General features: G+C 41.2%; 2 protein-coding genes across 3 annotated transcripts in view; one reads left to right on the forward strand and one right to left on the reverse strand.

Annotated features, from left to right (window-relative positions):
* LOC135493455 (transmembrane protein 272-like) overlaps window positions 1–5,642 on the reverse strand; it is a 92,688-nt gene extending 87,046 nt beyond the window's left edge. The window contains exons 1-2 of one of the 2 annotated variants that reach the window (XM_064780812.1): window positions 5,580–5,642; window positions 5,241–5,261 (exon numbers count right to left, since the gene is read on the reverse strand). The gene's annotated coding sequence lies outside the window, so the exon portion shown is untranslated. Of the gene's footprint in view, window positions 1–5,240; window positions 5,306–5,579 lie in introns of those variants that run through there. The other variant, XM_064780811.1, reaches the window with a different exon arrangement.
* On the forward strand, window positions 1,343–16,294 carry LOC135494084 (glycine receptor subunit alpha-2-like). The gene is made up of 10 exons (XM_064781835.1): window positions 1,343–1,386; window positions 10,741–10,829; window positions 11,160–11,227; window positions 11,867–12,087; window positions 12,557–12,600; window positions 12,966–13,106; window positions 14,860–15,060; window positions 15,372–15,559; window positions 15,697–15,790; window positions 16,221–16,294. Exons 1-10 carry the CDS (start codon window positions 1,343–1,345, stop codon window positions 16,292–16,294), a joined length of 1,164 nt encoding a protein of 387 aa, XP_064637905.1.
* Window positions 16,295–20,276: the final 3,982 nt, after the last annotated feature.

The following is a 20,276-nucleotide window of genomic DNA, read 5'->3' on the forward strand; positions in this document are numbered from 1 at the left end:
TTGGCTTTAGTGGCTTTTACACTGTAAGAAATAACCCGGTTGTCAGGTTCAGGATGATATGCATTTAACTGATTTTCCTTTTGTTTCTATCATTTATAAATGTGATTAAGAAAAATTAGATAAAATGATTTTTCATAGCCCTCCGTCTGTTTTTCTACTTCAATTACACATGGAGACCTAGGAAAAGTCTATACCAGCTATACTATCCGCTAAGACGCAGTTTAATGGATAGCACCACGAGTGTGGAAAAAAGAACCTATTACAATATACTGTTGCCAAGAACATAGGGCCTATCGCCATGACTACGCTACTGACTATGACACAGGCAAATGTAGAATGTTAGTGGTTAGTGGTAAGCAGTTTTAAAAGAGAACGATGAAGTGCGAAAACAGGCTAATTTGTACACTAGGTGTAACAGGAAGGATTTTCTCAAATACTATCGTTTGCAAAAAAACCATATCCACTGGCGGACTCTAACACGAAGAAGAAGAGTCGAGTCATGTTGCAAGATTATTATTGTGTACTCAATATGCAAATACAATAGATTTTAGTGTGTTTGACAAAGTTAGACCCGATCATGCATAATTACTGAGAAGCCATATACGATATCAGAGAAAATGCTTTTAGGCTCATCCCTGTCAGGTCGAATTTCAACTTGATCGAAAAGCTGGCTATTGTAGGGGGAACCTTAAATATGCATCCACAAAGTATCTCAATTCTTTAGGTATTCGCGTCATGCGCGCTTCGTTTGTACACGCGTGTCCCTGGATGCGATCATTTTTTTGTAAGCATTGGATCGATCTTTATATACGCATTGGATTTTCTGTTGAATTTTGCAATTGCTGCGCACTACACTGCCGAATTTCGGACCTCTTGGCCATATCCTTCACTCAGTTGCAAAGTGTCACAGAGGTGACGACCAAATTAGATATTGCAAGTAAATTAAACGGTCATTTTAAGTAACAAATATATTGTTTTCTTAATTAAGGTGGTTCCGACGCCATATTTTTCATCAAAATAACCATCTATTTGATAACCGCATAATTCCATATACACGCAACACTCTTAGCGGCCATGTTGAATGTGCGGGGATGACAGGACGGCGCCTTGAGCAAGGAGCTCATCGCGGCAGAAGGATTTGACGTCAAATGGAAACGATTAGTGTCTCCGGGCAGAGGATAGGGTTTTAGATCATTATCATCGCGGATGAACATAGGACCAGGCCTCGTCCCCAAGGCAAAATTACTTACGTTATTGTAGTGCTGTGGGCATACATGTATATCCTTGGGACAAGAATTACATCCTTCCATCATTCACCTGTACATTTCTGTTATCCGGCAACATGAAGTTAACAAACTTTTTAAAATCGATCGTGATGAAGACTCGGTAAGTGACTGGTAATGGTAGCAGAAGTGAACCTTGCCGTTAGCTATCCATCTCACTAAATCCTTTGTTTTTACTTACTACGCGAGGATCATTACCATTTCTGTGACATATCAAAGCCATTGCTTGTTAGCAAGGGTATCTCTAGTAATCGTTCGTGTTTCAGAATATTGCCAAAGATGGTAATAAAGCACACCGAATTCAATTGCAGTGTAACATATGGAAGTAATCTATTTTGGAGATTCAAAAAACCCGATGTTTTTCGTCCACGAATTTAAAGTCTTAATCGCAATAAATCGTTCATATTCGTGTTCGTATTCCATCTATGTTTACCATGATGGTGTACATGTAAGATTAAGAACTGGCATGAAACACCAATATGCCACCACTCTAACTAAATGTGTGAAACAAGAACGTGACCCTAGCAATAGATTACGCAATGTTTTGATTTTTCAAGAACTAATGATTTGGTTTTTCAAGAACAAAGTTTTTTGAGTTATTCACCTGACTCATTCATCAATCCGCAATATATCAAGCTATTAAAATATTTGACACTGTTGACCGTTAAAACGATTGAATAAGTCCAGCTGGGCATATCGCGACAAGCCATCACAACACAAAACGCGTATTACATCTTTAACGCTAAAGCCAAAATGCCATTCGATCAATGCAATACTCAAATCCGTAGAACCATTTACTCTTGAAATAAAATCTGCGAAACCAATCAAGCCTTGAGAGACCTCATGACCTTGGTGAGGTTAAACTGGGGGTCAATACACCGGTCGTCTTTATCGCAACTTGACATGTACATTGTACCCCTTCAAAAGGAAACCTGAGCAATCTGTCATGAATTGAGACGGAAAGCGAAAACCAATAGAGATAAATGAGAGCTAGGTTCCAACAAGTCAAATGAACATGTGCAGGGGTCTGTTCGATTGTGAGGCATCATCTGGTTTCTAAAAGGTGGGCAGAAAATCACCTCCATTAGAGACGTATAGACTGTTTGAGTTGCACGCCAAGTACGACTCCCGACACTTTTTCGCATGAAGAACCTAAAGTTGCCTCGCTAACTATTGGACGACACCTTGAATAATTTTTAGAGACCAGCTCTCGTCCACCCGTCATATGATATCCATCAGTTGGTCTCAATACATGGGAAGCTTCGTTGTAGAAAAACAAAATCATTCGGAAACAATTGCATGCATGTCAAAATACGATGAAGACGACCACTTATGACCCCTTTATCTACCCAGAGCCACGAAACTTCTAAAGATTATATCCGTTTCAAGGAGTTCATGTCAATGAGGTGGATTCGTGACTGCAGTGACCCAATGACATCAGGTTTTGCTTTGCTGACAAGTTGTTGTGCTGGCCGTTGCTTTGCGCTCGATATACACTTAGTATAACAGCCTCACTGATATGTTCTTGTACAATCTCAAGAAAATAAAGACAGAATACAGAGCATCACATCGCCATTGCAGATGTGTACATGCTAGTGTCGTTTAGAAACTGATTTACTTGACATATCTTTATCTACGACTCAAGTGTTAGCACATCTGCTAGTTGTTTCGAACAATGTTTCTTATATAGCTTTTGGAACTTCAAACTTTGTTAACGTACACATGCACATGATGTACAGACAGTCGATGGTTATTTCTAGCAACTTTCAGTGAAACATTGATTGTAGCCTATATGGTTGAAACATTGGGTATGGCCTAAGAGCTACAATATCGGGTCAAATGGTGAATATCGCATATCGCTCTGCGCAGCCTTGCAGTTTGCCGTTAAGCGGCGTTTGGGGTGCTTGCGCCCCTCCCGTCCACAACCTTTATCTGAGCATATCGAACACCCTATCCATATCCAAACATTCATGAACACGATTTCGAATTGCAGAAGGGAAAATGTCAGCTCCAGAATAATACATACCTATCTCTAAAGCCACTTTATTAAATTTTAATACATCACGATCACTTGCTTTCGTCGACAAATGATTATTGGAAAAGCCATCTGGAGAATTCATATTGGATGTGACTTTGACTGTCAAGGGTGACGAAGGTCGTTGTATCAGGATGTTTATTTCCGATTTTCAATATTCGTGTCGCCATGTAGACATGTCCTCTTTTATGTGGAGTTTAATGTTTGGATCGGAGGGATTCTCCAAAAGCACATACAAACAGCATATATCCGCAAAATGATTCCTCGGCTATTAATACGGTTCAAAGACGTCTCCACATCTTTGTCACCAAATCTTGCTGTATTTATATTACCTGTATTATCAACCGTTGCTTGGCAATAGAGTAAATGACGAAACGTAACGAACAGATTCTTTCCTGTTGCAAAAAAACGATTAATACTTATTCCCACAAAGATGTGCGAAGATGCCACATGAAAATAAACAACACGTTTGAATTGAATAATAATCCTATAGTCCGGAACAAAGCATACAGACACAGCGAAAGAATGGGTGAAATCGTATCTTGCTCTGCGCTGGACCAACATGCAGGTTGCAACCCGTACAAAGAGCTACGAACGACGAAGTACGAAGTACATGTTTGTAAAGGTATTTTATCGACGATATTAAGAAGTGCCTTCGTGCATCGTATGGACAACAATAACAACATTAACAACAACAACAACAACATTTAGGCAGGCAACAGGCATTTTATCGACGATATTAAGAAGTGCCTTCGTGCATCGTATGGACAACAATAAAAACAATAACAACAACAACAACAACATTTAGGCAGGCAACAGGCATTTTATCGACGATATTAAGAAGTGCCTTCGTGCATCGTATGGACAACAATAACAACATTAACAACAACAACAACAACATTTAGGCAGGCAACAGGCATTTTATCGGCGATATTAAGAAGTGCCTTCGTGCATCGTATGGACAACAATAACAACAACAACAACATTTAGGCAGGCAACAGGCATTTTATCGACGATATTAAGAAGTGCCTTCGTGCATCGTATGGACAACAATAACAACAATAACAACAACGACAACATTTAGGCAGGCAACAGGCATTTTATCGACGATATTAAGAAGTGCCTTCGTGCATCGTATGGACAACAATAACAACAATAACAACAACAACAACATTTAGGCAGGCAACAGGCATTTTATCGACGATATTAAGAAGTGCCTTCGTGCATCGTATGGACAACAATAACAACAATAACAACAACAACAACATTTAGGCAGGCAACAGGCATTTTATCGACGATATTAAGAAGTGCCTTCATGCATCGTATGGACAACAATAACAACAATAACAGCAACAACAACATTTAGGCAGGCAACAGGCATTTTATCGACGATATTAAGAAGTGCCTTCGTGCATCGTATGGACAACAATAACGACAATAACAACAATAACAACAACGACAACATTTAGGCAGGCAACAGGCATTTTATCGACGATATTAAGAAGTGCCTTCGTGCATCGTATGGACAACAATAACAACAATAACAACAACAACAACATTTAGGCAGGCAACAGGCATTTTATCGACGATATTAAGAAGTGCCTTCGTGCATCGTATGGACAACAATAACAACAATAACAACAACAACAACAACATTTAGGCAGGCAACAGGCATTTTATCGACGATATTAAGAAGTGCCTTCATGCATCGTACGTTTACCTCGTCGTGATCGTATGGACTGCAAAACTTGCAAAAAAAAAGCATTTCAACATCTGGCAATTTTCTACGCTAACAAATCATTCAAGTGAGGAAAGATAAAAAGGCAAAACATTGATTTCTAACAAACATTTGTTTTTGGGTACAAAACAACAACAACAACAGCAACAAACAACAGCAATGTTGGTTTTGTAACTGAACTTACCAAAAAGTTATTACTGTCGTCCTCCAAAAAAAATAGATAATTTCGAAAGTCTCAATGTCAAGAAATGATAACTGAGTGTGATCGAAATGGTTATGAAATTGCTAAATGTATGATTTTACTCTTCCTTGAAGAATAATGAATTCAGAAGTCCGAGATAACATATCGAAACACGGCGTCCTGTTCTACATATTCTATGAGCCACATCAAATATTTTGTCACTCCTGGTCCAATAATTTTACAAGCATTGAAATCAACGTGACAAACAGCGTTATTCTAGTTCGATGACTTCATGGCGATAAATCACTCGAAGCACATGTTTAACACGAGGCGGTCTCTTACCTAATCAGCGGATGACGTCTCCTGGATACTTCAACACAGTCAAATCGACGACTTGTTGCCATGTGCCTGGCTCCTTGGATTCGTATCGGTGGTTCTGTTGTCAGGCACCCGGTTCTTGGCTTTCATAGCTACAGATGGATTAGACTAGTTCTCATGCTTGTGAGGGATGTATTTGGTTTCGTACACCTGCGGTCGTCCTTTCTGGCACTGAATATACACCTGATAATGATGTTACTAACCCTTCATCTTTAAGCAACATACATGTATTAGTCATGGCAATCAAACTCGCTATCCGATCATTTCTAAACATTTGCGCCAATTTCTGTTTAATGTTTAAGTTCTTAACTTTTCTATTTTCATGTTCTTCAATGGCATAGTGCGGAATTCCAAGCGTGACATTTTTGTTCATTCCTTTTCATGATGGCATTAGACCAACGAGTTTTGAGATTATACATGTTATGATTTTGGGTACGGTGAAGCAGGAAGTAGTGATGGCTTTCCTGAGGGATTAAGTGGACTTCGTGACCTGTTACTCTTTCTCCTACGCCTTAAAGAGTCAGTCGTGTTGTATCATCATAATGCCCCCGTGAGCAAAACATCATCAACACGCCACATTAAACCATAAACAGAGCCCATCCCTCCTTTTATCTCCCGTAGAATGTTCAGCCACCGCACGGAGTGATTGATAGCAACTTCCCTGGAGCAATGCGTAATGACGTAAAGACAGGTTCGGCAGGGTGATGTTTAAGCGAAAAGAAGTCAACATGCTGGGTTTAAAGGCTGGTCTAACCTTCTTAAGGCGGGTTCGCTGGTGAAAGACACAAAGTATATACATGTTTCATGCCGTGTTAAACCGTGAAGCACTTTCAGCGGATTGAGCGCTTTATAGGTCTCATAATTATAAATGAAATGGCCAGGGCCATTGTGCTCACCTCATGTGGAGGAAAGATGGATAAAGAGCATGGTATTGTGTCATGTAGTGTTAGGTTTGATGTAGGTCCAACCAATTACAATTTCCCAAAAATGGCCAATTTACAGTACATTTGACCTCTGTGACCTTGAAAAGTAGGTCAAATCAAAAAAGACCCGGGTGACACATTGAATGGTTGTTAGAATTAGATGTACCTATGATATAAAATTGGTGCCATCGGGCAAGTAATTAAGGAATAATAGCATTTTGAAGAATTTTGGATTTGGCCCCCGCCAAACGGCCAATCAGATCGAACCAAACTTCAGTACCTGAGATCACCTGACCAATGGGTACATATGTACTTAATTTGTGACCAATAGTCATTGCGGTTAAGAAATGTGCCATAGTTACGGCCTGACGGCCAATTAACGCCATTTGACCTCTGTGACCTTGAAAAGTAGGTCAAATTAAAAACCTGTATGACATATACTGTATGGTGGTTAGATGTACCCATTATATCAAATTGGTGGCAATCGGGCAGGAAGTTAAGGAATAATCACATTTTTAAGGTTTTTGGATTTTGCCCCCCTGGTGGTCAAGTGGTGAATCATATTGGACCGAACTTCGGTCCCTGAGATCACCTGACTAAGGGGTACATGTGTACCAAATTTGGGATCAATAGTCATTGCAGTTTAGAAATGTGCCATAGTTACATCCCAAACGGCCAATTTACGCCATTTGACCTCCGTGACCTTGAAAAGTATGTCAAATCAAAAACCCGTATGATATGTGATGTATCCTCGCTAGGAGCACCTACCATAAAAGGTTTATTGAAAACGGATCATCAATAGGAGACATATCACACTTTTTATGTTTTCAGTTTTGGCCCCCTGGTGGCCAATTCATGAACCAGACCGGACCGAAATTCAGTGTCAGGGTACCTACCGCTGACCTAGGAGGTCATGTGTACAAAGTTTCAAGTTCATAGCACAAGCGGTTAAGAAACGTGCCACACAGGATACGGACGACGACGGACGACGACGACGACGACGACGACGGACGACGACGGACACAGGGCTATCGTATAGACTCCCCTAACGGTGAGCCAATAAGTTATCCCCCTTCCACTATCCCAATGAGCATACATGTACGGACTGGTACGGACCGCAATTTGTGTTTCTCAAATGGAAACAGCCAAAGGAAAGTGCTAATTACTTGCCCCGAAGCGTGTTCCATAGCGAACACGAATGATTGGCGAATTTAGCATTCGGCAACAGCTACACCAATTAGAAGAACAATCCGTGCGATTTGTTCCCTTACTACCCGGCGCTAATTGGAAATGAAGCTGACCTAAATATCAGAACGTGCTTTTGTCGGTGACTACCAGAATGCGCCTTGGCCTTGCATACTTGATTACAAATCGGCAGAGACAGCAGTATACCGCATTGTTCTACCAAGGTATGGAAATGGTACAGAAGATTTTCGAGCAAGATATTCCGAACCGTATATATAGGGTGTCGGGTATGCTCATCTTTTCTCCTATACATGTACGGTGTAGTTAATTATAGATCTCCCTCATTTCGAGACACATTTCTGCCTCAGATTTAATCGGCCAATGACTGATTTTTGGACAACCGGTAGAGACACACTTATGACTGAACTTGAGTCAGGTTTTTTGTGGGGCTCATCCTCATCCACATTATCTCTTTAGTTGGTCAAATGTGTCTTTGGCAACTTTCCTCTACCGACACACGTTGTAGAGAGCAGTTCATACCTAATGAATTTGTTATTTTATAATGATCCCAATCACTCCTAAACATTTGATTGCTATGTACAATATAGTAGGGAGGCCATATCTAAAGCTCATCCCGCTCTGCCAAAGATACCCAACGGATCTCTCGTCAAGTCTCTTATGATCTGCGGCTTGCATCTGACACTGACAGCCAAATTAACCATGTCGATTCCCACAAAACCTCTTACCTCCACCCTGTGTTCACTTTTCTTTGATGTTCAGCCATAAATTTGTGAGGCAAACAGCCTGTGCAATACTATCGTATCTCGGGAAACTCATGTTACTAAGAAGGCAGACATTTGACCCCTCCCGGTCCTGCACGGATACCTATAGTCCCCCTTTAAAGAGTTTACTATTCCTGCAAATTGGACTATTCTCGCGTAGCACATGTTCTTATATATCTAATTTAAAATTATCTACTTAACGCCTGGTTAGTGCGAATCGTTTTGAACAACCAGGCCTTCGTTTGTATAACAGTTGAATGCATCATAACAAGTCCATGCGGGGAAAAAAATCGTCAGCAATCGGATATATCCCGTACCGACAATTTGATTGATCCTAATAGCGTTAACCAAGCGTCAATGGACTTCCACCGTGGTCCCTATAAATAAGTCCACCAAAAGGCAGTGTAAACATAGGGACTTTGGTAGATTAGAACACGAAGCCCTAATAGTTCCTCTCGACATACGTGCACATGTACCTTATTTTCGGGCGAACATAAACGATTTACAAAGCCAAATGAAAACAAGATTTTCCACAAAAGGTCTTACTTAAACATTAATTTAATGGACTTCCAGAATATACTGTAGATTTCGACATTCGAGGAAATGTTGCTACTTAAAGGGATGCTTCTGGTTCTTCTGCTTCGGCCCAGGTAAACTTCTCCTTGTTTTATTCTGTGTTTTGTATGTTTTTAAGCGATTTTGAGGTTATGTGTATGGTGTATTACGAATGGCTTTGTTGATCAGACAAAAAGGAGCAAACGTCCTTCTTACACGGTCCACATGGTACCAAGATAATAATTGGGTAGTTTATTGGACCTAAAGTTTGAAATATCTCAAATCAAAATTTTTGGAAGACTCTTTTCCTATCCTTTCATACTGAATACCTTGATTTTCCATTTATGTAATTAACAGATAAACCCCACTGGATACAATAGTTCCTTTAAAAATTTATCTAATGAAATCGATGACCCTCTTTTCTCATAGTGTCAAAAAGGTTACCAGTTACTCTTGCACCGATTGTCGCAGACGCGCGAAATTAACATATTTGTCAGTAGAACTTGTTTACATATGAAATGGCCAGGGCCATTGTGCTCACCTCATGTGGAGGAAAGATGGATGAAGAGCATGGTATTGTGTCATGTAGTGTTAGGTTTGATGTAGGTCCAAGCAATTACAATTTCCCCAAAATGGCCAATTTACAGCACATTTGACCTCTGTGACCTTGAAGAGTAGGTCAAATCAAAAAAGACCTGGGTGACACATTGAATGTTTGTTAGAATTAGATGTACCTATGATATAAAATTGGTGCCAATCGGGCAAGTAATTCAGGAATAATAGCATTTTGAAGAATTTTTTGATTTGGCCCTGGAGGCCAAACGGCAACTCAGATCGGACCAAACTTCGGTACCTGAGATATCACCTGACAAAGGGATACATGTGTACTGAATTTGTGATCAATAGTCATTGCGGTTAAGAAACGTGCCATAGTTACGGCCTGACGGCCAATTAACGCCATTTGACCTCTGTGACCTTGAAAAGTACGTCAAATTAAAAACCTGTGTGACATATACTGTATGGCGGTTAGATGTACCCATGATATCAAATTGGTGGCAATCGGGCAAGAACTTAAGGAACAATCACATTTTTAAGGTTTTTGGATTTTGTCCCCTGGTGGTCAAGTGGTGAATCATATTGGACCGAACTTCAGTCCCTGAGATCACCTGACTAAGGGGTATATGTGTATCAAATTTGGGATCAATAGTCATTGCAGTTTAGAAACATGCCATAGTTACATCCTAACGGCCAATTTACGCCATTTGACCTCTGTGACCTTGAAAAGTATGTCAAATCAAAAACCCGTATGATATGTGATGTATCCTTGCTAGGAGAACCTGCCATAAAAATTTTATTGAAAACGGATCATTAATAAGAGACATGTCACACTTTTTATGTTTTCAGTTTTGGCCCCCTGGTGGCCAATTCATGAACCAGACCGGACCGAAATTCAGTGTCAGAGTACCTCTGACCTGGGGGGTCATGTGTACAAAGTTTCAAGTTCATAGCACTAGCGGTTAAGAAACGTGCCACAGGATACGATCGACGACGCCGACGGACGACGACGGACGACGGACACAGGGCTATTGTATAGACTCCCCTAACGGTGAGCCAAAAAGGCCCACAATTTTTATATTCATGTTTTTAAAATTGGAGACGATCATAAAATTCTGTTTTCAGCCTTGCAGCAGAGAACGATACCATTCAGACGCTTCTTGATGAGATGCTCAGGAATTATGACAAGAGAATTCGACCAGGACAAGGTGCCGGTACGAACGTGTTAATTTTATAATCAAATCGAGATTAAGTTTAAGATCATCTTCTGAATTCATCGGAAATGAATGCATCCCCTCCCCCCCCCCCTCGTAAGTGCAATGCCCACCTTCATATCAGGTAGAGTTGAACACTTAGGTTTGCGGGCCATCCAACTGTCAATTTCAACTTGCTTACAAAAGATACATGTATGCATCACCATCATCAATAACTTACGCTAAATTTCTATAAAGACATTGGGTTTAAGTAGGCCTACCTCTGACCGTTCTTGTAACAGAGACTCAGCCCATATAAACAATCAAACATCGTTTTCCTTAATTTTCCAGGAAAAGCAACAACAGTTACGTTCGATATGTTCATCAACGAGTTCAGTTCAGTAAATGAGAATTCAATGGTAAGCGAATAGCATCAGGTGTGAAAGGACATTGGGTGCATGTCATATAAAATGTTGGCACTAATGTAGACTATTTCTCAAGAGTAATCCTGAGTTATAATAGGGTCGGGCCGGGCGCTCCGAAAAAGATCGGAAATGCAGTACACCGCTACAATAAACAACAAAGATTTTTAGTGCAAGCCTCACCCCGAATCCATCCTTGTTTGCCATATCAGTGTGATGAATGACCATGGCGGGAAAAAACGTTATCTAGGGGGGATGTTGTTGGTGTGAGGTGATAGGGGGCATCCTGGACTTACATGCCATACCAGTCGCTACAGTAACGACTAAGATTTTAAGTGCCCGCCTTACCGCGAAACCACTCTGGTTTGCCCTATTTTTTCGTTTGAAAAATGAAAGTAGCATTTAATGTTACGGAGATAGGCTCCGGAAACGAGTTCAAAAGACAGACGGATGGACCCACGGCAACCGCCTCGACAATACCCCTGTATAGCCTTTATGGCCCGAGGGGTAAAAAACGAGTTCAACGGATGGACGTCCCGACGACCCACGGACCCACGTACAGACGACCCACGGATGGACAGACGGCACCCGCCTCGACAATACCCCTCTATAACCTTTTTTAAAATCTGATTTCAGGATTACAGCCTGAACTTGTTCTTCCGACAGCGCTGGCGAGACCCGCGCCTAGCCTACACCAAGATCTCCGAACCAATTACACTTGGATACGCCAGAATTGATGAAATCTGGCTCCCTGATACCTTCTTTACAAACGAAAAGAGGTCAATCAGTCACACAGTCACAGTACCTAACATCCTCCTCCGAGTACACCCCGATGGAAGTGTGCTTTACAGTCAAAGGTACATTATATATTTGAAATTTAAAAGTTTACAGATCGTAATCTAACCACTAAATGATACAAGTATTTAGTTTTCAAAATTTTCATATGAACGTTATACTCGTCAGCAAGATAACCATAAAGTAATACATGTATACTCTTGAAGTCAATGTCACGACTTCATACGGAGAATGACTGCCCAGACATACCCGAGGCCAAAGGGATGGGTTGTGACTATCGGACTAACTTCATAATATTTTGAAGAGTAAGAAAACAGGCTCTTACTTGACTTGGAGGTAACAATATTCATCTTACAGCTCTGACAAGCGCCTGTGGACTGTGATATAACAGCAGATAAGATGTCTGTTGGGGACTTTGTGAAACTTTTAAGTCTGAACAATCAGTTCTCTTTAAAATACATGTAATGTGTTATTGTTTTTCCTAAATTGTAGAATTTCGTTGACTTTATCCTGCCCGATGTTCCTGTCCAGATACCCGATGGACATCCAGAACTGTCCACTAAAATTCGAATCATGTAAGTTTATTTTTTTCTTTACCCTTTTCGTGTTGATTCCATCATGGTTTGTACTGATATCTTTTCAGCCCTCAATGAGAAAAACACAAAATTCTCGTAATTCATCTCAGAGTGGTCCGATAGGTTCAATAGTGATTTTTTTCTATTTGGATAGAATTTGTTAATGGAAGGAGACCACGACTGGCCTGGAAGACCATTGTAAAGCTAAAGGCTATTAGTATATATTAGCGTCACCATGCGATCTAACAATCTAATTTGGCGTCTCTTTTCTTACCAGATGCCTGAGATGGATAATATCAAGAGGAAATAACGTATTACATTATTTCCTTTTGATATCATATATATGTATAGGACTCTCATTTCAGATGGATTCACCACAAGGGAGGTCATGTTTGACTGGACGAGTAAAACCCCTGTAGTCGTTAATGGAGAAGTGGAATTACCTGAATTTGAAGTGGACAAAAAGAACACTGCCCTTAAAAACTGTACTGTCAGTTATAATACTGGTAAATAATGAAATGATAAAACCTTCATAATCAAAGAATAATACAGCAGTGTGCTGAAAATGTGCACCGTGCTTGTGTTAAACAAAACAGTCAACACCAATTGCTTTAGCCTGGATAAAACAATTCGACCTGGGGGTGTTTACAGCAGGCACAAGGCCAGAAGGGACAGACAGTGCCACTGCCAGGAAAAAATTAACCTGAAAAACCTTGAAACAAATACACATTGCCACGATTTCTATTAGAAAAGGGTGGACTGTATACTAGGGGTGCTGTAAAAACACGATTGAAACTAAACAATTCAACATACCTGCCTCTTCCTCTTTTTACCTCTATAGTAAACCTTTTCCATAGCAATTTCGATGCTTGGGCGTGGTCCCGAGTGTCAGTTTATACAATCAGTTCTCCTCCGAATTATTGTCAATTGTTCATTCATGACTTAGTACATGTAGTTCTACTTACCTTAGATCTGGTCCCCAAAAATGAATCACTCTGCTTGTTTTTACAACGATCCAATATAAATTATTATAAAAAATACTTGATTGATTTTTCGGAGAAAGGAACACGACGATGATAATAGACGGCTGTACACGGAAAGATACATGTAGGGTCTATGTATGTCATGTAGGTCAATCGTAACGGCAACGCCATGGTGGACGCCAATATAATGTCCAAGCACGTGCATGTAGTAAACTCATAGTAGGGGCCTAGCCTAGCGTCTCTACCGTCACCGTGCGGCCACTAACAACAAAACTTTAAAATCTCCAGATTCCGAAGAATTATCCAACAGATGGCGGAAACACAGAAATGTTCAATAGCAATCACAAGATATACACATGCACATCTACATTGTAAATCAACGCGAACGCAAAAAACGCAAATCGAAGCAATCTTTATGATACACACTGTATGTAGATAACACGAGGCGCGCACGAGATGAAACTATCGAAAGTTAGTCGCGAACAACGAGTGGATAAATGGAGTATCAACTACTTCCTTTACGATTCGATCACCTGTAGGCCTAAATGATCCCCAGAAAAAGGGTTTTCAAATCACTTTATCCTACGGCTCCTTAAAGTTCGTATGACTAATAAAATCGGCACTTGACTGCGACCAAATTAAAAAAATATCAATTGTTCCAGACTCCGTTGAGAGCTACATTCAAATTACAAACTTCGGCTCTGCCGTCAATTCGTCCGAAACGGTCTTCAGCGATGTCGCCTCAACGTATAGGTGTGGGGATGAGGTAACAAGGAGGATAATACGTTGTCACATAGTGTCACACTGATCTGCTGATGCTTATTTCTAATAGTGGTTTTCGCTATAATTATGGCGAGGCAGTTTTGGACACACAAATGCACAACATGGCTTGTTACATTCAGGTAGGCATATACACCACACCTTTCCAGAAATGGGGCGCTCAGTGTCCGAAATAGTGATGTCATAAGGGGAAACTAGGCCTTATGGTGGAGGGACAAAGGAGATAGTCATGGTTGACCAACACACTTGAATGCCTTTAATGACGGATAAGGGGGAAAAAGTTAGTTCCAATGCAAGCCACCAATTTCGGGAAGCATGTATAGAGGATGCTTGCATTCCCGTTCTGGTGGAGTGTTTATTGCAATTTAGTGATATCTTAACGCCTACTAGGAGTCAAAGTCATGCAGCTGGAAGCCATTTCAGAATCGAAAATCAACATATTGTCATGACCAATTTGTACCTTTAAAGTAAGTGCAATTCCTCTCCATACTTTCAGGGTCTTACAGCTGCCTTCAAATCACATTCAAACTGACGAGATTGTTCGGCTTCTACATCACGGGAACCTATATCCCCAGTATCCTCATAGTCCTCCTCTCCTTTATATCCTTCTTCGTGGATGTGAGGGCCACGCCGGCAAGGATCTCCCTCGGACTTTTGACCGTTCTGTCTATTACCACCATGAACTCGAGCGTCTCAAGTGAGTAATTGCCAGCCTCCTATACAGTCATCCTGGCACCAGCTGTTTTCAATATACTCCGCCTCTCGATATTTCAAACAGGTGCTGGAAGTAGGCTTTGGGCCGATTTTATAGGCTTTCCAAAGGGCTGCCACGAAGGGATCGCAAGTGTTACTCAGTTGCTGTCAAATTTCCATTAGTGAATGAAATTGGGAACCAAGTAGTATAGGGGTAAGGGGAGGAGGATGGCACAAACGACCATCTATCCCCTTTGGCAAAAAAATCGTTGAAATTAACCAAGAAAATGAATTGCTGAAATATTTTGCTTTAAGGTTCCATGGCGAAAGTTGCATACTCCAAGGCTATCGATCTCTGGATGGCTGTGTGTTTGTGCTTCGTTTTCCTTGCCCTACTCGAGTTCGCCATCGCCAATCAACTCGCCAGAGGCGAAGATAGGGAAGAGACAACGAAAAAAGAGAAGGTGCAGGAGAAGTTCATGAAAGTTGCTTTGGCCGAACAGGTAACTGCAGAAATTATATTCGCGTTCTGGATTTTTCTACTTTTACAGAGGCACAGTTTATAGATTTTCTGTTTTTTTTAATTGCACTGGTCGTGTATCAAGTGCCTTGTTCATTATTTGTTTTCTCTTTTCGGCAGAACCGGAACCGCCACATGAAAGGCAGTACGGCAGACGCAAAAGACTCTACAGATATAGCCGAGATAGACGATGCCCTATCAACTCAAACCGAAAGTGAAGCCGAAACGAAAAAACGATTTTGGACCTCAACTAGAATTGAAACAATTTCCAAATGGGTGTTCCCCATAACCTTTGGAATCTTTAACATGATATACTGGATACTTTATCTTGTTTTCTAAACATATATTTGGACATGATTTTCTTAGACACACAAATGTCAACTTGGCTGACACAGCCAATGTCATTAACGACATGATCAGCTTACCTGACTACAGAGACCACACATTTTTTGATAACGACGAAATCAATTATATACTACATGACTTATGTATCAACTAATTTAAGTAATAATTGCATGTATGAACTTTACATTATGGTTATAGGACAATATCCATGTTATGTACATGTCTAAGGACTTCAGTATTTTGTAACTTTGAACAACTTAATGAATAGTCATTTACTGCACGGTTCTGCCTGTTTACAGGTTATTTCATTTACTTCACAGCCAGCACTGCGCCGCACAATTTGATGTTAAGTGTACTATCCTTGTACGAATAAAATAAAAATAAAAAAATGAATGAAATATATACAGCAAATTTTGCGGTGAAAATATTATGTCTCGAGCGCACTTTTCGTTTGTCGCATGAGTAAGAAGAAGGCGAAATGTATGGAGAAGGAGGTTTTCAGATACCAAGGGTCCCGGTCGGGATGTACCAGAAGAAGGTACCATGCATGGTGGCGGAGTTTTCTCGGAACCATTTTAGTTATTGATCGTTAGCATAACAATTTAATGCTCTAAACATGGACAATACGAAATGCATAAATCATCAAGTTATTTATTCATCGATTATTTATTTTTGGTAAAACACGGATATTTCCGTTAAATTGGTAGGCGTAGTACAATAGGCATCATCTGAGGTATATCTACATAGGTAAACAATGTTATTCTGGCGTCCAAAGTATAGGCCTATAAGTATAGGCGCATATGTGTCTGCCGGAAATTCACAAGCCATGTCTAAAACTGCCTCGCAACACTGGCGAAAATCATTAGTAGAGACCAGCATTAGTAGGATACTACATGTGGTGGCGCATGGTGGCAAGCAGGTTAACTATCTTCCTGGCCAGGAAAATACCACGTCTAAGTTGTCCCTTTAATGAAAAACCTTGAGGTGCTTGGTAAACTGTACATACTATTGGTTCTATTGTGAATATCGATAAAGCTATAGATTTATGGTAAAACCAATTCTAAGCTAATGAATGATTGATCGAGTATCAAAACATGGAGAAAAGTCTTGCACATTCCATCATTAACTAATCAATCTGATAATGAAAAGGTTCAGGAAATTTTCCAAATCGCTGTATCGATTTGCGCGAGGTTATTGAGGCAAGCCGAAAGGCACGTTGTCGTAGCTATGTATGTATCTCAATGACGTACGTTTTGCGATATATTTGGGTACAAACATTCAAATAACGGCCTACACTATTGTTCATGGGTCATTTTGGTGAGGATTCTCGTCGTTTAAGGATAACCTGAACATATTCTAATCTTAAGGCTGAATGAGATGAAGAATATATAACTGGCTAGCTGTGACAAGTTTGGACGGACAATGGTTGTCAATGGAAGTTTGCAACCGTCTTTGATTTCGGATAGCGAAAAAGTCTTCTTTGCCAAATACGACTCAGTTTTTGAATTTTTTCGCGAAAATACAATCGGACTTCCGCAAGACACGAGATTATTTAAGCCGCAAGAACTCCAGTTGACCTGCATGTAGAAATACGTAGATATACGGGGAAAAACCAATGGGATGACGTACGAATGACTTAAACAACGGAATAGCAGAACTCTGATTTGGAAAGTGCAATTTCCGGGTCACGGTTATCCGACGGGTAGGTGTGGACCTCTTCCCCTCTCCGTTGTTAAACGACGAACCTGGAATGTTCCTAAAATGTGGCATATACATCTAACCCGCCTTGCTCTTAGTATATGCAGTCTGTGTTATTCCTTCCAAGAGTTCATTTTATGTTACTTGCCCATGCTAGATCTCCGACTTCTTCGGTCCCATTTCAAGCTGGCCTTATAATGTAAACCATCCATACATCAAGGGAGTATACAGCTAGAAGGAGGTCATATGCCCCCCCCCCCCCCGGCAATTGCAATGTGTGAAAACCAAGGCGAGTCACGGAGTGTATCCCGCTGTGTCATGTCAGTTTAAACCGCGGAGGTCATAGACTGAAAAACTGATTTCGAATATTCTAGACAAAACTCTTCTTTTTCAGACGCGGTATCTGCTCGGCAATTTCGTGCGAGGATCACTGCACCAGGTCCTGCTCGTTCTTCCTCGAAAACTGTTAATTGATCACTGGAACAAGTCTTGATCAGTCTCCTAATTGTTGATTACTGCAACAGGCTGCGGAACGATCTTGGTCGTCTCTCTAGGTCAATCATTCCACGCGGAGATTACGGCATCGTACAGGACTTGCTGGATTACCATTCATCAACGATTCCGGTTTTGTCATTATCGAATCATGGGATGTTCGACAAGTTTATCCGTCGAAGGAGCTGGCGTGGAGGAGTCGGGACCCGAGCTTGTGGTCGTCGGTGGCCAGTCGTACGGGTTAGACTCACCCGTAGCAGACAGAGTTACCACCATTGACATCTACAACTTAGGAAGGTATGAATCTTCTTTTTTTCCAGTAGCCACGGCGATTTGTTGATTTGCTATTACCGAAAACCGATTCTGACCCATAATAGAAATCTTCCTGCCTATACGATCCCGATGGTCTAGTCTTCGTAAACCGAAGGTTGAAGTTCGAACTCCGTTGGAGCTTTTTCCGCCATGCGGCCGGTTTGATAGCCGCCAACGCAGCTGGTAAATTCTTGCCATGCGTGTCGCATTTAAGATGGGAGTTTGGAAATAAAGAGCCCCGGTGTCTCTTAAACCAAAGCTGGCTGGCCCTTCATCAGGGGTGACACTATGACAAACAAACATAACTTATCTCACATGAGATTTTTACTTGCACGAACTATACACATCGCTTTCTTCAGGAACAAGATGAGGCGATCTTTAGACATGCCTAAGGCGAAGAAGGAAGAGGTCCTCGAGCAGCTGACTCACGGGTTTGCGGCCGTCCTGAGTCCAACCTCCCCAGTTCTTTACATATCAGGTGAGTCTTTCTGCCCGAGCGGATTAAGGACCGTCTTCACATTAGATTTTCACGCGGCGCGTATACGTGTATCGCTAGCAGAGGGCTATGACCGAAGACAATTCTTCGCGGTGACGAAGGTCATGCGAATTGTACGCCGCGCAAAACGCCTCTATGGAAATATAAAAGCCTTTAGCGGCATGAGTTCATTAGTTAAACTGTAATCTGAACTTGTTCTGGCGTTAAAGAGCCGTTAGGGGTAAACTGGGAAAATGTTCGCGAAGGTACTATAGTTCATCATTATTGAATTCGATTTCTATCGCTTTTTCAGGTGGTTTCTACACCAATTGCTCGACACCTACTGCCGACGTATGGTCCATACACCTCAGTGGCCGAAAGGGGTGCTACACGAAACTTCCGGACATGCCAATGCCCCTATCCCGGCATAAAATGTGTTACGTGACGCATAGCGGTCAAGACTTTCTATTCGCCGCCGGGGGAGAGAACAAATGTTTCCGGTACAGCTTCGCGGACAGGAGTTGGTACCAATTACCCACCCTACCAGTGAGAATACGAAACGTTGATGCGGTCATGTGCATCAATCAATGTTTGTACGTCTGCGGCGATGGGAACTTGTTGCTGAATCATTTGCGGGAAATGGCCGGTGGGCACGGGGACTGGTTTGTCAACCAAGAATCGGGCTTCCCCCGCGGTAACGTTACGCCTCTGGGCGAAAGGATTTTCATTCACAAATATGACTATAAAAACAATCAAATATTCTTGTATGACACGTGGGACGATTCATTACATCAACTCGATAGTGTCCATGAAAGTGACATTATGGCGCGTGGTGGCATGGCGTCACATTCATCAGACATTTTGTATTTCGCGGGCGGTTTCGATGAAGTCTTGAAAAAATCTTCAAATAGCATCGTGGAATATAACGTGAAATTAAAACGAGCTGTGGTAGCTGGCTTTCTAGATGCACCCCGTGAAGACCATTTAATTTTTATCAACAAATTCGTCCCGAAAACCAGAAAATTCACGTTATCATATTGAGACAAGTACTGTATTATATAGAATTCCGTGAAATCGGAGCATGTCTAGTCTCCTTTGCGTCATTCAGCCCTTTTGCGCCGCCACTTGAGAACCTCCTGGATGGTCATATTTAAATTTCAATAGTAGTCATACTCGACTAAGGTATAATGTTTTCGATTCAATGCCGAGTGGAAGCTGTGGGGTTTCCACTTTCGCCGCTGTCGTGGAAACTGACGTAAGGACAAACATTGTATATACTTGTATAGTAGATGCAGCGTTGACGGTAAATTTAGGAACCAGAAACATTGGATATTTTCCGAAGATACTGTCTATACTTATCTTAACATTATGTAATAAA

The sequence above is a fragment of the Lineus longissimus genome, chromosome 9 (genome assembly GCF_910592395.1).
Source record: "Lineus longissimus chromosome 9, tnLinLong1.2, whole genome shotgun sequence".
NCBI classification, from domain to species: domain Eukaryota; kingdom Metazoa; phylum Nemertea; class Pilidiophora; order Heteronemertea; family Lineidae; genus Lineus; species Lineus longissimus.

Coding starts and splice junctions, on each gene's coding strand:
- LOC135494084 (XM_064781835.1), top strand. CDS start 1,343: ATGAAGTTAACAAACTTTTTAAAATCGATCGTGATGAAGACTCG. Junction 15,061..15,371: donor CATGAACTCGAGCGTCTCAA/GTGAGTAATTGC, acceptor TTTTGCTTTAAG/GTTCCATGGCGAAAGTTGCA. Junction 15,791..16,220: donor CCTATCAACTCAAACCGAAA/GTGAAGCCGAAA, acceptor GCCTGTTTACAG/GTTATTTCATTTACTTCACA.